At 48.6% G+C, this 15,002-nt stretch overlaps 1 protein-coding gene across 1 annotated transcript; it reads right to left on the reverse strand.

Annotated features, from left to right (window-relative positions):
* Positions 1-6,127: 6,127 nt before the first annotated feature.
* LOC125545650 (BTB/POZ and TAZ domain-containing protein 2) lies at positions 6,128-9,835 on the reverse strand. Its single transcript, XM_048709667.2, has 5 exons — positions 9,590-9,835; positions 9,241-9,392; positions 7,647-7,962; positions 6,710-7,017; positions 6,128-6,610 (listed from the first exon to the last, which is right to left on the reverse strand). The coding sequence occupies exons 1-5, from the start codon at positions 9,704-9,706 to the stop codon at positions 6,439-6,441; spliced, it is 1,065 nt and encodes a 354-aa protein (XP_048565624.1). The 5' UTR covers positions 9,707-9,835; the 3' UTR covers positions 6,128-6,438.
* Positions 9,836-15,002: the final 5,167 nt, after the last annotated feature.

The following is a 15,002-nucleotide window of genomic DNA, read 5'->3' on the forward strand; positions in this document are numbered from 1 at the left end:
ATGCACTAATTTTTTGATACATGGCCCACCTCACTGTCTCACAACATGTCTAGGAGCACGTGCTGCAGCCGGCTGTTAATCAGTAGCCCGCTTCCCTTCTCTCTCCTCTCTCTCCTCCAACTCATCCAAAATATAATATTTAAAAGCTTATAGCCCGCCTACGCCATCCTATTGTACTTGCTCTAATGACAGAGAAGGTTTTATGGCTATAGTTAAGGAATAGGCCATGAACAGAATGATGAAATATGATCCCAAGTTTGCAACTTCTCCTATTTTCGTTACTGATAAGGATTATGAATTCCCCGTTGATCCTGATCTTATTACTTTGGTAGAATTTGATCATTTTCATGGTTATGAATATGAAACCGTTGTTGCACACCTCACTAAATTGGATGAAATTGCCACCCTATTTACTCAAGAGCCATGTTCAAGAATTCGTCCAATTAACCAATTAACTTGCCATGCCTAGTCGTAGGGTCACTCAGTAGGTGATAAATTGATAAATCATCCAATTAATTCATTAATTGGCCGATTAGCCTATTAATCCCCTACTTGCCAGCCAACCGAGCAGGTACCAGTTAACGATTTCCTCAACAATGTTCAAGAGGAAAAGATTCACTATTACTATATTTTTAAATTGTTTCCTTTTTCATTAAAGGGTGATGCTAAAACTTGGTTTAATAATCTTACTTCGGGTTGTGTGCATAGTCCGCAAGACATGATCTATAACTTCACTAAAAAATATTTTGCTGCTCATAAGAAACAAGCTGACTTACAGGAAATATATAATTTTGGACAATTTGAGGAAGACCAACTCCCTCAAGCTTGGGGAGGCTTATGTAATTATTAAATGCTTTGCATGATCATCCTCTGAAAAAATGGAATACTTGACATCTTTTATAATGGACTAATCGATGCATCTAGGGACTACCTAGATTGTTGTGCTGGTTGTGTTTTTAGGGAAAGAACAATCGAGCAAGCTCACAAATTATTGAATAACTTATTGAGAAATGCTTATGATTGGACACTTTCTAAACCACCTTCGAAGCCAACTCTGAAGAAAAGATGTATTCTATTTCTCAGTCTAAATGTACGTGATGGGACATGAAATCTACATGTTGGGCTCATTATTTCAACATTAATGAGACAATGAAGAAGTTGTATGATGTGTTCTAGCTCTCTATTGTGATCAAATCTCTCCTTCAAGGAGGTCATGTTTCTTTTGAATTCAACTTCATTTCCAAACGAGGCAAAGTGACGGACACTCTCATCCATAAGGACACACCTGTAGTAACCACATGACTTGTTATTGGGCTGTCGCAAGGGGTTCAAATTGAATACATGGGTTAGCTTGGATGCTTTGTTCATCAAGTTTAGGCCTCCTTCGTGATTTTTGAACACGACATAAGCATCGGTCACTATGCTCCTCATTTCAGTGAAGTTTCGGGTGTTTCGTCGCTTCACATTAATCTATGCAGAGGAATCTAAGTAAAAAACTTTGACCCAAGACATGACAATTACTAGAAGGACCTGGTCGTTTCTACATACGCATGAGAAAACAAAGGTCCAGGGTCGTCGGCTCTAGTGCCACACCGGCAAGAGGCCTACCACAAGGGCACAAGCGCTCGCTGAACGCCAGGCCGACGCGCTGCAAGGTGTAGCCATTGCTGGGGAGGAACCTGAAGGAAATATGCCCTAGAGGCAATAATAAAGTTATTTTTTATTTCCTTATTTCATGATAAATGTTTATTATTCATGCTAGAATTGTATTAACCGGAAACTTAGTACATGTGTGAATACATATACAAACAAAGTGTCACTAGTATGCCTCTACTTGACTAGCTCGTTGAATCAAAGATGGTTAAATTTCCTAGCCACAGATATGAGTTGTCATTTGATTAACGGGATCACATCATTAGAGAATGATGTGATTGACTTGACCCATTCCGTTAGTTTAGCATTTGATCGTTTTAGTTTACTGCTATTGCTTTCTTCATGACTTATACATGTTCCTATGACTATGAGATTATGCAACTCCCGATTACCGGAGGAACACTTTGTGTGCTACCAAACGTCACAACGTAACTGGGTGATTATAAAGGTGCTCTACAGGTGTCTCCGATGGTACTTGTTGAGTTGGCATAGATCAAGATTAGGATTTGTCACTCCGATTGTCGGAGAGGTATCTCTGGGCCCTCTCGGTAATGCGCGTCACTATAAGCCTTGCAAGCAATGTGACTAATGAGTTAGTTGCGGGATGTTGTATGACCGAACGAGTAAAGAGACTTGCCGGTAACGAGATTGAGCTAGGTATTGGGATACCGACGATCGAATCTCGGGCAAGTAACATACCGATAACAAAAGGAACAACGTATATTGTTATGCGGTTTGATCGATAAAGATCTTCGTAGAATATGTAGGAACCAATATGAACATCCATGTTCCGCTATTGGTTATTGACCGGAGACATGTCTCGGTCATGTCTACATAGTTCTCGAACCCGTAGGGTCCGCACGCTTAAAGTTTTGTGACGATCAGTATTATGATTTTATATGTTTTGATGTACCGAAGGTAGTTCGGAGTCCCGGATATGATCACGGACATGACGAGGAGTCTCGAATTGGTCGAGATGTAAAGATCGATATATTGGATGACTATGTTCGGATACCAGAAAGGTTCCGGGAGGTTTCAGACATATACCGGAGTACCGGGGTTTATCGGAACCCCCGGGGAGTATATTGGGCCTAATGGGCCTTAGTGGGAGAAGAGGAGGGGCGGCCAAGGGCAGCCGCGCGCCCCCTCCCCCTCTAGTCCGAATTGGACAAGGAGGGGGGCGCCCCCCTTTCCTTCTCTCTTCTCTCCCTTCCTTCTCCTCTCCTACTCCAACTAGGGAAAAAAGGAGTACTCCTGGTGGGAGTAGGACTCTCCCCTTGGCGCGCCCTCCTCCTTGGCCGGCCGTCTCCCCCTTAGCTCCTTTATATACGGGGGCAGGGGACACCCCTATAGACACAACAATTCATTTGTTGATCTCTTAGCCGCGTGCGGTGCCCCCCTCCACCATAATCCACCTCGGTCATACTGTAGCGGTGCTTAGGCGAAGCCCTGCAACGGTAGCTTCATCAACATCGTCACCACGCCGTCGTGCTGACGAAACTCTTCCTCGAGCTCTACTGGATCGTGAGTTCGCGGGGCGTCACCGAGCTGAACGTGTGTTGAACGTGTGCTGAACGCGAAGGTGTCGTACGTTCGGTACTGAGGATCGGTCGATCGTGAAGACGTACGACTACATCAACTGCGTTGTCATAACGCTTCCGCTTAACGGTCTACGAGGGTACGTGGACGACACTCTCCCCTCTCGTTGCTATGCATCACCATGATCTTGCGTGTGCGTAGGATTTTTTTTAAATTACTACGTTCCCCAACAGAACCATCGGAAGCTCACGAAAAAGACATAGCCTTGGATCCATGGCCGCAGATCCGGGGAAGAAATGGTGTCGCTGCTACTTGTGAGCTGTGTTGGGATTTCCTCGGAGAGGGGATGATGATGTAGTGCAATAGTGATAAGTATCTCCCTCGGTTATGAAACTAAGGTTATCAATTCAGTAGGAGAACCAAGCAGCACTATGTAAACAACATCTGCACACAAAGAACAAATACTTGCAACCCAACACGTAGAGGGGTTGTCAATCCCTCAACGGTTACGAGCAAGATTAAATTGTATATGTTTTGATAGATAGATCAAACAAAAATACAAAATAAAATAAATAAAAGAAAAATACAACAAGTTATTTTTAGTTTTAATATATGATAGAAGATAGATCTGAGCCATAGTTTTCACTAGAGGCTTTCTCGAGAAAATAACATCGGTGGTTAAACAAATTACTGTTGGGCAATTGATAGAAAAACATATAATTATGACGATATCAAAGGCAATGATCATACATAGGCATCACGTTCGAGATTAGTAGACCGAAACGATCATGCATGTACTAGTATTAATCCATACTTCGACCGCTATCTAGCATGCATCTAGTGTATTAAGTTCATGGAAAAATGAAGTAATGCTTTAAGCAAGATGATATGATGTAGACAAGATAAACTCACGTAAGATATAAACCCATTTTTTCCCCTTAATTGCAACAATACATACGTGTCCTGTCCCTTTCTGTCACTGGGATTGAGCACCGCAAGATCAAAACCATTACAAAGCACCTCTTCCCATGGCAAGATAAATTAATCTAGTTGGCCAAATCAAATCAACAAATCAGAGAAGAAATACGAGGCTATATAAATCATGCAGAAAAGAGTTCAGAGAAAACGCAAATAATATTCAAGGATAGATTTGATCATAAACTCGCAATTCATCGGATCGCAACAAACACACCGCAAAAAAGAATTACATCAAATAGAACTTCAAGAACATCAAGGAGAACATTGTATTGAATAACATCGAGAGAGAAGACATCTAGCTACTAACTATGGACCTGTAGGTATATGGTAAACTACTCACGCATTATCGGAGGGGCGACAAAGATGATGAAGAACCCCTCCGTGATAGTTTCCCCATCCGATAGAGTGCCAGAAAGGGTCCCCAAATAGAATCTCTCGAGAACGGAGGCTTGCGGCAGCAGAAAAAGTATTTCGTGGACTCCCTGGTAGGTTTCCTGATTTAGAGTATTTATATGTCAAATGGAGGCTTGTGGGCCACTCCTTCGTCTTCTCGTTCCTTCCCGAAGCTTTCAAGGTCACTTATTGCCAGAAAAAAATCTCCAAAAAGTTTCATGACATTTGAACTTTGTTTGGTACTAATATTCTACAGTCAAAAACATGCAAAAACAACAACTGTCACTGAACACTAAGTTAATAGATTAGTCCCAAAAAATGATATAATATAATAACATGAAAAAATAAAAAATTATAGATATGTTGGAGACGTATCAGCCGTCACAGCCGTCACGGCACCACCAAGGGCGTCCCAAACCAGTCGAGGAGCTCTGCCACCCACATCCCGGGATCCAACACCGGTAGGAGCAAGCGACACTGAAGAGAGGGGAACATCGCCAGGATCCTACACCGTCAAAATCTGACACCGGCCATGGGGGCGGAAGAGCCAGGCCGACACCAGGCGCATGCGACAACCAGTGGCAAGGGGGCGGGATTGGGGCCCTAAGATGTGTACAACAACTGGAGGCTAGGCGACATGTGGGAGGATGAGTTGGATGCTCCGTCGGTCGCGAGTTAGGGTTCCCTGCCGCCTCCAGGGAGGGCCATGCAGGGGTCGTAGGGGGGCGGCTCGGACTGAGGACCGGAATTGCAAAACAAAACGAAATCCAGGGAACCGGTACATGAGTTGGGGAGTTGTGGTTGAATGGGAGCTGGTGTTGAACCATGGGGCTCCTCCTCAAGGAGCTGCCTGAAGGGCTTGGACGCGGCGCAAGTGACCAGAAAAGCACCGCAAGAGGATGCGTGCTTGGGTGTTGCGACAGCTTCACCAACGAAAAAGCTCCCAGTCACCGCATGTCCGTCGTCCTGATGGTGGTGTTGCTCCTGCGGCACCACCCTAGGTTCATCCTCCTCAGTGTTGCGGTCGCACGACATGCCTCTCTTGCCGACATGGCCGAAATATCGGATTGGAAGCCGTCGTTGGGTTGGGGTTCGGGAGAGGAAGAGATGGGATGACGGGGTAGATGGAGAAGCGGATGGAATTGGCTAGGAGAACGTCCCCACGATCACATGGGTCTGGGGAATGAGGCTGTGATTTGCGCAGCGATTTAGGAGAAGTTGCGTTCGTTGCAGCGGAGCACAAGTGTTGACACAGCATGACACAGCAAAGAAGATTTTTATTGTAGGACGGAGCAGAAGGACGAAAGGTCGAAGAGATCGAGCGAAACGCATGAGCAACTAGAGAGGACACCTTGTGTCCTTTTTAAGTACTCCCACCGATCAATATTAATTGTGGCTCATTTAGCACATATATGGATCAGAGGGAGTAGTTTATAAAGATATTATTTTGGTTGTCACCGATGCTCTCTTAATGTATAATCAATACGAAAACAAGATGTTTAAACAAAAATAGATACCTTGCAACTTTGTTCCCTGTTCTAGGATTGCAAAGTTTGTTGCTACGTGGACAAATCGCACACATTGCTACTAGTATTACAGATTTACAGTGCAGGCAGTATCTTGCAACAAATTTCCGCCCGTTTCCTCTCTCGCCCCACAAAAGAATAACACTACGACTGATAATATATATAACTAATGTACATTGCTCAATAGAGAGATTATACACTGGAAAGACGGGCCAAAAATAGGCCGCTTTCTCTACACTCGCACACTACATCTAGCTACCTGTCCCAGGCTGATGCAAGCTGCGATTGCACAACATTCGATCAGCTCTGAGAGGGGATCCTCAGTAACATACATTCCATACGCTCAGGCTCAGCAGCACTGAGATTGAGAGGGAGGGCTTCTCTTGCCGAGAGAAGACATGACGCTGACAGCCTTCACCTTCTTCACAAGAAGCCCCCACCTGCCGTCGCTGCCGTCGCCGGCCTTCGCGGCCGCCGAAGCCGACACCGCCTCCTTCTGCTGCTCCTTGAGCTTGAACTGCCTGCATGATCAGATGAGATCCATGGCAACGTCAGACATGAGTTCAATTTGCTTATGCGTGAGAATGAGCAGAGCCGTGCGTTGGGGCAAATGAACTTACGTGCAGAGAGGGGTGTTGCAGTGGCCGTCGGGGACGCGGCAGAGCGCGGCGTGGAGGCGGAGCAGCTGCCACATGCGCTGGCACCGGGGGCAGGTGGCCCGGCTTTGGCACCGGGAGAAGTGGCGGATGAGCAGCTGCAGGCCCCGGCACGTCGCGTACGCCGGGCACGGCGAGTTGGCCGGCGCCTGCCCCACGGGTCCGACCTCCGTGCAGCCGTCCGTGCAGATGTGCCGCAGGATGTCCATGGCGTCGCTCAGCTCCATGTACACTTTCTGCTCCGCGCGCTTCCGACGCCACTTTCGCCGCCGCTGCACGCCAGAATAAAGTTTCCGTCAGTTCATCATACTCGCGAGCATGCATAAAAATTACTACCGGAGTAGATTGATCTCGACATGACGAACCAAAAACGTGTTCGACATTTTTGCAAACTTTTTAAATAGTGGAGTATCTTTGACGCTTTTTCCTAACTTTTGTCAAATCAAAAGTTTGATGGGCATATGCGGTCATAAGCAATAACCGTGACCGCTGGGACGAAAACGTTTGGCACGACCGTTTCGGAGATGTGAACATTCACCGGCCATTCCTCCACCCGGCGTGCTGTCGGGTGGACGTGGACGCACCAACCGAAACGACCTATGCAGGATGACGAGACCTCAAGCACCGGCCAAATCAGGCCCTCGCGTCATTTCTTAATGCCCACGAACGCGACATGGCGAGCACCTCCCGAAGCCGACCGGGCCGGGCGGCATGCATGCTCGCCATGTCTCCCAGTGCACGGCGCACTGAGACGTCGAGGGAGGCGGACCATCGATCTGTCACTGCGCTTTGGAATGCATCATCTCATCTCGCCACCGCCCAAAGTGACACCCCAACACCTCTCGAGTGCCAACAGACATGATTTCACCGCATGAATTTTCAGAGGCAATAAGGTACGTACCATGTCGGCGTCGTGGAGCTGGCGGAGGACGTCGAGCTCCTGCCAGGGGTCGTTGTCGCGGAGGAAGCGCCAGGCCTCGGTGCGCTCGACGGCGCGGAACTCCTTGGCGAGGAGGCGCATGCAGCGGAGGTGCAGCTGCGGCGCGTCGCAGAGGTCGGCCAGCTGCAGCGCGTCCACGACGGTGCCCGGCGTGAGCCGCGACCCGATGGCCTCCTGGCACCACCGCTTGAGCCACGGCACCCGGTACGCGTGCGCCAGCACCAGCAGCTGCTCCGCGTACCTCTCCACGTCCTCCTCCACCTCGCCCTCGGCACGCCTGCACGCCGTCCAGAATTCCCATCACCAAATTAGATACTCGTGATTGATTTTTCCGCGTGTCCATTCGCCATCACCGAAAATACATACAAACAAGCAACTAGGAGTAGTAGAAGAACAGTTCGCGCTGTGAGATTGGACGGCCCTGTCTCCACACCCACGAGTAGTAGCCAGCAGGCAGGATGATGGTGCCGGCGACAGCGACGACACATGCGGGTGGCCATGGAGGAGCAGGAAGGGAGGTTCCAACTAGGCAGGCGCTACCCCTACAGCGCAGGTTCCACCAACCAAGACCAAACAAAACACACAGGGAAAAGAAAGAACTTGCGGTGCTCGACGGCTCGCGCGCGCGCGCGCAAGTTGCCGGGGTTTTGCTTTTGCATGGCCCGGCTTGGGCGCGGCGAGGTTAAGGTTTATCTGTGTGTCGTCTCGCCTATCTTCTGACGAGGCAGAACTGGCGAGTTGGCAAGTTGGAGATAGCTAGGCGCCGCGACAGACAGGGACAGAGATTCTAAGATTCGCCTGTTCGTGTGGAGGTTGATAGAATCTACTCCTTCCGTTCGGAATTGCTTGTCTCAAATATGGATGTATCTAGAACTAAAATACATCTAGATATATCCATTTTTACGACAAGTAATTTCGAACGGAGGGAGTACGATAGATCCCACCGGGCTAGCGGACGGAAGGGTCGATCTCAAGCATGCAAATTGTCGGGGGCGTGTGTGGCTCGGCGTCGGCCGGCGACCGGCGAGGCAAAGGGTTGCGAAACACTAGTATAGAAGAACTGGAATTCAAAGTTGTAGATGGGGAATTCGCATTGGTTTTCGTTGTTGGTTGGTTTCTCGGTCCTACAGATGAACTCGGTCTTTCAAGATGCCAGCAAAACATACAAAAAATACTAGAACAATTCTAGAAAGAAAAAAGAAACAGCGTGTACTATTTGGTGTATTCATTCAATTATGGGAACATAATTTGGCTGGCAATTACTAGGACCGAGATGATGATTGTGAACGAAAACATGAAAAAGAAAGTTCTTTTTTTGGCAGCTATAGACCATGTGAGAGGCTATGCTGACAGCGTGGGGCACACACGCATGTGGCGTGTTTGTTACCCCTCCTATTCCTAGTGATCTTTTCTCCTCGTGCTAATACTTAATGCCTACTACTATTACTGGGTCTGACCAGAGCATCAAGCTCTGGCTTACCCAGGGTCGCAAGAAACGCATGTGCGAAAAATAATAGCAGCAGCAATTCCAGGGAGGAAACAGCAGAGGCGGTACCTGCTGCCGGCGTAGAGGAGGCGGACGAACGCCGCCGCGACGTGGTCGGTGACGCCGCGGACCCGGACGACGGCCCTGCCGCCCTTGCCGCTCTCCCTCAGCCTCTGCAGCCGGCGCTCCAGGGTCGTCTCCAGCACCGGCGACGCCGACGCCTGCTCGATGACGCCAACAAAGAAACAAGAATAAATATCCCCCCTTCAGAACTGAAATTTTCAGACGACCGAATCGCATACACACACCGTCTCCTGAATCCTGATCGCTAGCATCGGAATTCACGGACCGCGTCCGCGTGCCAGCGGGCGGGGTAATGCGGCGAGAAATCAAAGGGGACGGAGAAAGGATGGCTTACAAGAACGGAGGAATGGGCGGCGATCTTGCGGCGGCCGCTGGAGGTGACGACGTCGACGTCGGCGGGGGCGGAGGCGCCGCCGCCGCCGCCGGCTGCCCGTGCAGGTGCCTCCGGCATGTCGCGCTAGGGATAACTAGGAGAAATTGCGGCGGAGGAGGAAGAAAAGCGCAGGGGCGAAATATCTGGGAAATGTCGCGGCGTGCGTGTGGTGTTGGTTTCGGGGGAGGGAGGCTCAACTCTGCGCCCGTTCGAGCGCTTATATAGAAGAGCCGGCGGGGAACGGAATTATGGGACCCGCTGCAAAACGTGCGGTTTTGTAATATTGCCCTCTAGAGAAACCGTATTCTCAGGGATGTCATGGGCACGGTCGCTGTTCTTTGTTTGGAAGATCGGGGAAAGATCGGAAGATTTCTGCGGCTCGGTTGTACCATGTCGATCAGGTTGTGGACGAACACGTAGGCGACAGGTGTGTCAGTGCTGACCGAAGAAAGAATTTGCCATGGAGAAATAAAACTCGCTGCATGTGAGCCTCATATGAACATTATTTCAAGGGGAAATTATATCGGCCTCTGCACGGTACTCACTTATTATTTTTCGAGTATTGTTTATAGTCGTGGACTTAAACCCCCCATTTCTTTAACCGGCAAGTTATTGGAACCATTATGTGATGCAGATTGATTTGTGCCTATAAGTTTTTTGTTTACTTTGTGAAGAAGCACTAAACGCCAGGTGTATCTTTGCTAGCGGAAGAAAATAGATTGTGTCCAGATGATAGAGCATTTTTGTACACCCACATGGATCGGAGGATCTCCACATATTTGCTCCGAAAAATAATAAGCAAAGCTGTGTTTTTCTTCAACGAAGAAAATAGAAGTATATTCTTTCTAGGAGATTGTTAGTTTTGTTCCATAGTAATAATAGGATTACTTACCACTAGTACATACTCAAAACAAGCAATATAAACACGCGGCACAACCAACAAGCTGCGCTACCATCAAAACGATCATTATCTAGCCTATGGGCAACCCTATTAGGACCACCGGATCCCTCCTCTGCAACCACCGCCATCGCCGCACCTTCCTCCCGTCGCCGCCGCCCGAGGCACCCACCGGCAAAGTCTGGATAGCTCCAGGGAAGGTGGTGGCGGGGCCCTTTTCTGGCTGCTCGGCGTTGGTATAGCAGCCGCGATCCATGGATCCGGTGTCGTGGCTCCCTGGTGAGGACTCCTCGTCCGATGGCCGCGTCGTGGAGGACGGGTCGATTGCAGGCGTGGTCTCTCCTCCGGTCAAATCTGATTTGGCCGAAGTGGCCTGCTCGCCGCGTGGTGGCGGAGATCGGTGGCGGTTCCGTGGAAACGGTGTGGGATGGAGGCACATCGAGCAGATCCAAGTGAAAACCCTACTCTCGACTAGTTTCCAAGGTCGGCGATTGCGGCGTCTTCTGTGTCGTCCCCTCTTGAAGGCATCATAGTGGAGAAGCTCCACACCTATATCAGATACCTTCGAGGAAACTCTAGATCGGTCGATCGGATGACAGCGGCGCTCTTGTGTCGTTCCTCCCTTGATGGCGTCATTCTTGAAGGTGTGTATTGGCTCCAGGAACTAGTGGCCGATTTCAACGGTGGAGCGGTGTTTCATGTGACGCATTGACGAAGTGGAGTCTCGACGGTGTGGCGCGGTATGGTCTCGGCGACAGATGTGTGGTGATGGACACGCGCAGGGAAGTGGCGCCGTCTGGCGCTGGTGGTGGCATCGATGGCAGGCCTGACAAAGTCGACGCGTCAGTACCTTCTCTTAAGATGGATTGGTGGAAGACGGGGGCGACGACTCTGCAGCGTGCGCATGCGAGTTTCGCTGAGAGTGGGCCGAACCGGTGTGTGACCCAGACTCGGCAATCCGTCTTGATTAGCGCATCCGTTTTTAGATGTGTGGACTTTGGTGTGAGGTCTGGGTTTACGGTCCCGACAATATGCACCCCTTCATCCAGTGGATAGGAGTAGCGGTAGTTGTTGCACAAGATGGTTGCTTCAGACTTATTGATGTATTACTTTGTAAGGTCTTTATGAATAATCAATAAAATTGTTGTATGCATCGTCCTGATGCAGAGGCCGAGGTCATCCTTCTTTTCAAAAAAATGTGCAACCCTATTATGGTGACGATCATTTTTTTTCCACGAAGACTATGGCGGGCAAAAGCTGGCCTGAACCATTTTCATATATATTCTATAAAGAACATGATACCACGTCTATAGCATGTAGGGCTCGGCATCCACAATAAGGAACATGAAAAAAAAGAGAACCAGAAAACTTAGAATCATCACTAGGTGAATCGAGAAGAACGGACACTAGCAGTGTTATATCTTTCGAAAGGAGATCCGACACAAGAAGGCGTAGAGAATTAGTGTTCCGCTACCCCTGAGACCCATGTGCGCCTTCAAGAATTAGGAGAGTTACAAACCACCATCAAACGGCTTGGCGCTACCTAGCCACGACACGACAAAAGAGAGTTGTAGACCGTGGCGAGGAGCATTGTTCCACCGATATAACCCTGCATCTCCTCTAGGACACACCACAACCACCATCACAAATAGAGAGAACCATAGCACTATGTGAGGCAACAAAACCTCAAACGACGTCGAAGGGAGCCGAACTTTGACACCTCGCCGCCACCACCATACACTCCAACATATCGACCATGCTCCAACTGAGATATCAAGCAATCAACAACGGATACACAACACCCCTGGGGGTAAATCCAATCCAGAGAAGGATTTGAGGCTTTCGCCCGAGGCACACCATTGATCGGGGTGTGGAAGCTCCACTATGATGCTTCCAAGAAGGGAAGGGACGCCGGAAGGCTTCGCCATAATCGATGTCGACAAGGGTGGGAGAAGGCTTTCGCCTGAAGCATCGCATCCCGGACCTTATTGGTTAAGTACAATTTTACTCCATTTTTTGTTCTTTGTTTCCCTTGTTTCGAACATGACATGAGTGATTTTGATTTCCCCTCTCCCTCCGTTTGCCTCCCTGTCATGGTTTGGTTGCTTATCCTTTAGTACAAAGAACTTTCATACCATGTTGATGGATTAACGCTTGTGAAAAAAAAATTGCTTGATTGATTTGCGGAGAACCACTAAAGGTGAGGTGTATCATTGCCACGAAAGGCTAAATTATTTTTGTGTAGATGTACATGGACGGTGGATCTCAACATATTTGCTTCAGAAAATTGAAGAACAATGGAAGTGTTGACAAAACAAACCAAAGCCTTTTACCTTTCCGCCGCTCATACCAACCGAAAACCATGTAACATAATGGTTCTTTCTCTTCTTCTTCTTTTGCGCGGGTGGAGGTGTTCTCTCTCTCTCTTTCTATACAGTTTCCTTTCTTTCGCTCAGGTAGAAAGCATCAGCTTCGGCGCATGCACCGGTAAGCTGGCCACTGACTATAATAGCCCACCGTTACCCGTCCCAAAGTACACGAACGGAATGATCACGCGCACATGCAAGAAACGGCATCATCGGCCGCAGATCCAGTGATGATACGGGTGCAGTTGAGTGGCCGACACGAGCAGGGCCAAAACCAGGGCTGCTGGCCGCTAGAGAGTACAGACAGACGGAGAGAACGCCAACAGGAAGGAAAAAAAAATCAAACGAAACCTGAGTGCATATTTGTTCAGTACTCCGAGGGGCCAAACGCGAAGTGAGCAAGCTGACGCGAGTGGTGACGTCCAGGGGCCGCGCGCCGACGAGGAGCGACGAGAGGCTGAAACGGCCCTTGGAACCAGCAAGCGCCACATGGGCCTCGACGTGGAGGCCGCCCATGGGCCCCGCGAGTCGGCAGGCCCGTCCTCATCCGCGTCTGGGGCCCAACCGCCGGACGAGACTTGCCTGCTTCCCTCTCACGTGTTCATCCGTACTCCCGCATACGTGGCTTGATTTGATTGGAACAAAATAAGACCTGAACCCACCCCTTTAAAATCAGGGAGGAGATGATTAGATTAGAAAGAAAAAAAAGACAGTCGTTGGATGAAGTGGGAGCACGGATGGGAGCACGGAAAAGGAGCAGGCAAGCCCGATCCCCAACCGCCTGCGACGGAAAGGCCCGACAGCCATGTCACGGCTCAGCTTCAGGCACACGCAAAAAAAAACAAAAAAAAACTCAGCCTCAGGCCCCGTCTACCGATCCGAGCTAGGTACGCTCGTCGTCGTCGATCATGGGCATGGCCGAGTCTTGGCTTCACGCCGCGTTGCTATCCAGGGAAGGCTTGATCCGTCCGACGTGGCTGCGATTAGATTATGTCGGTTAATTAGTGGTGCTACCGGTGACAGATCGAGCTGGCGTGGCAGTACATGGTCACCGATCAGAGAGCGGCTCTGTTGTCGGAGCCTGGGGGGAGGACGTGGCGAGTAGGGTCGGGGTTATCTGCTGCTAATTACCATGTTTGTCTGTTGCACCACTAGCATCTAGTACTAGTGTCTGTTTACATGGCGCTTTAGTTGCAGGTGTGACAATTTATGTAGTCTTTCTGACCGAAGGGTCGTTTACTAGTCTTAACATTGCACTTTTGAGCACTTTTCTGCTGAGTGATGTCCTTTCGGGGTCTCGGAAGAACTATACGCTGGTGCTAGTGATATACGTTAACAGGCCTGACATGGAATCAAGTGTGAAAATCTACTGTAATCTTGTCGAGGGAGAGGGACATTTGCTGTTCTTAGCATGCACTTTTGTGCACTTTTCTGCTGACTAGATTTTGAGCCCCCTTTTTGCATGGTGCCCTTGGGGGTCTCCGAAGAGCTATATGCTGCTCTTGGTGATTTTGTTCCCTTGTGCGTACTTTACTCGATCCAGTGCCTAATATAAGAATCGCAGTTCTTTTTCTTTTTCTAGTGGGAACGAAGAATTGATGTGTCAGTACGTGAGAGTGGTTTTGTCGGATGAGGCGACAGTTGCTGCCTCCGGTCCTTTTTACTCTGCATATTAGGTTTGTCCGAAGTCAATCTCATTCAAGCTTGACCAAGTTTATATAAAAAATTATAAACATTCACATAACAAGACCAATATCTTTAGATTCATCTTGAAATATATTTTCATATTATATTTATTAGATATTATAGATGTTAATGATTTTTAATATAAATTTGGCCAAACTTAGTAAAGTTTGACTTTCGGCAAAATCAATGTGCAGAGTAAAAAGGACCGAAGGGAGTATGCATTAATTTCACATAGATGTATGAATGCACACACGAAGCGGAAATTCAGGGGCCAGTGAGTTGGGGGGTGAAAATGAAGTGTAAGGCATACAGAGAAAGCATCTTCAATGTACCGTAAAAGAACTCTAAATATAGTGTTTTTGACTGTTAGAGCATCTACAACCAACATTGCGAATATGACCCCTTAATCATCCGCGACGCGCCC

This window comes from Triticum urartu, chromosome 3A (genome assembly GCF_056163025.1).
Source record: "Triticum urartu cultivar PI428250 chromosome 3A, HENAU_Tu73, whole genome shotgun sequence".
Classification (NCBI taxonomy): Eukaryota; Viridiplantae; Streptophyta; class Magnoliopsida; order Poales; family Poaceae; genus Triticum; species Triticum urartu.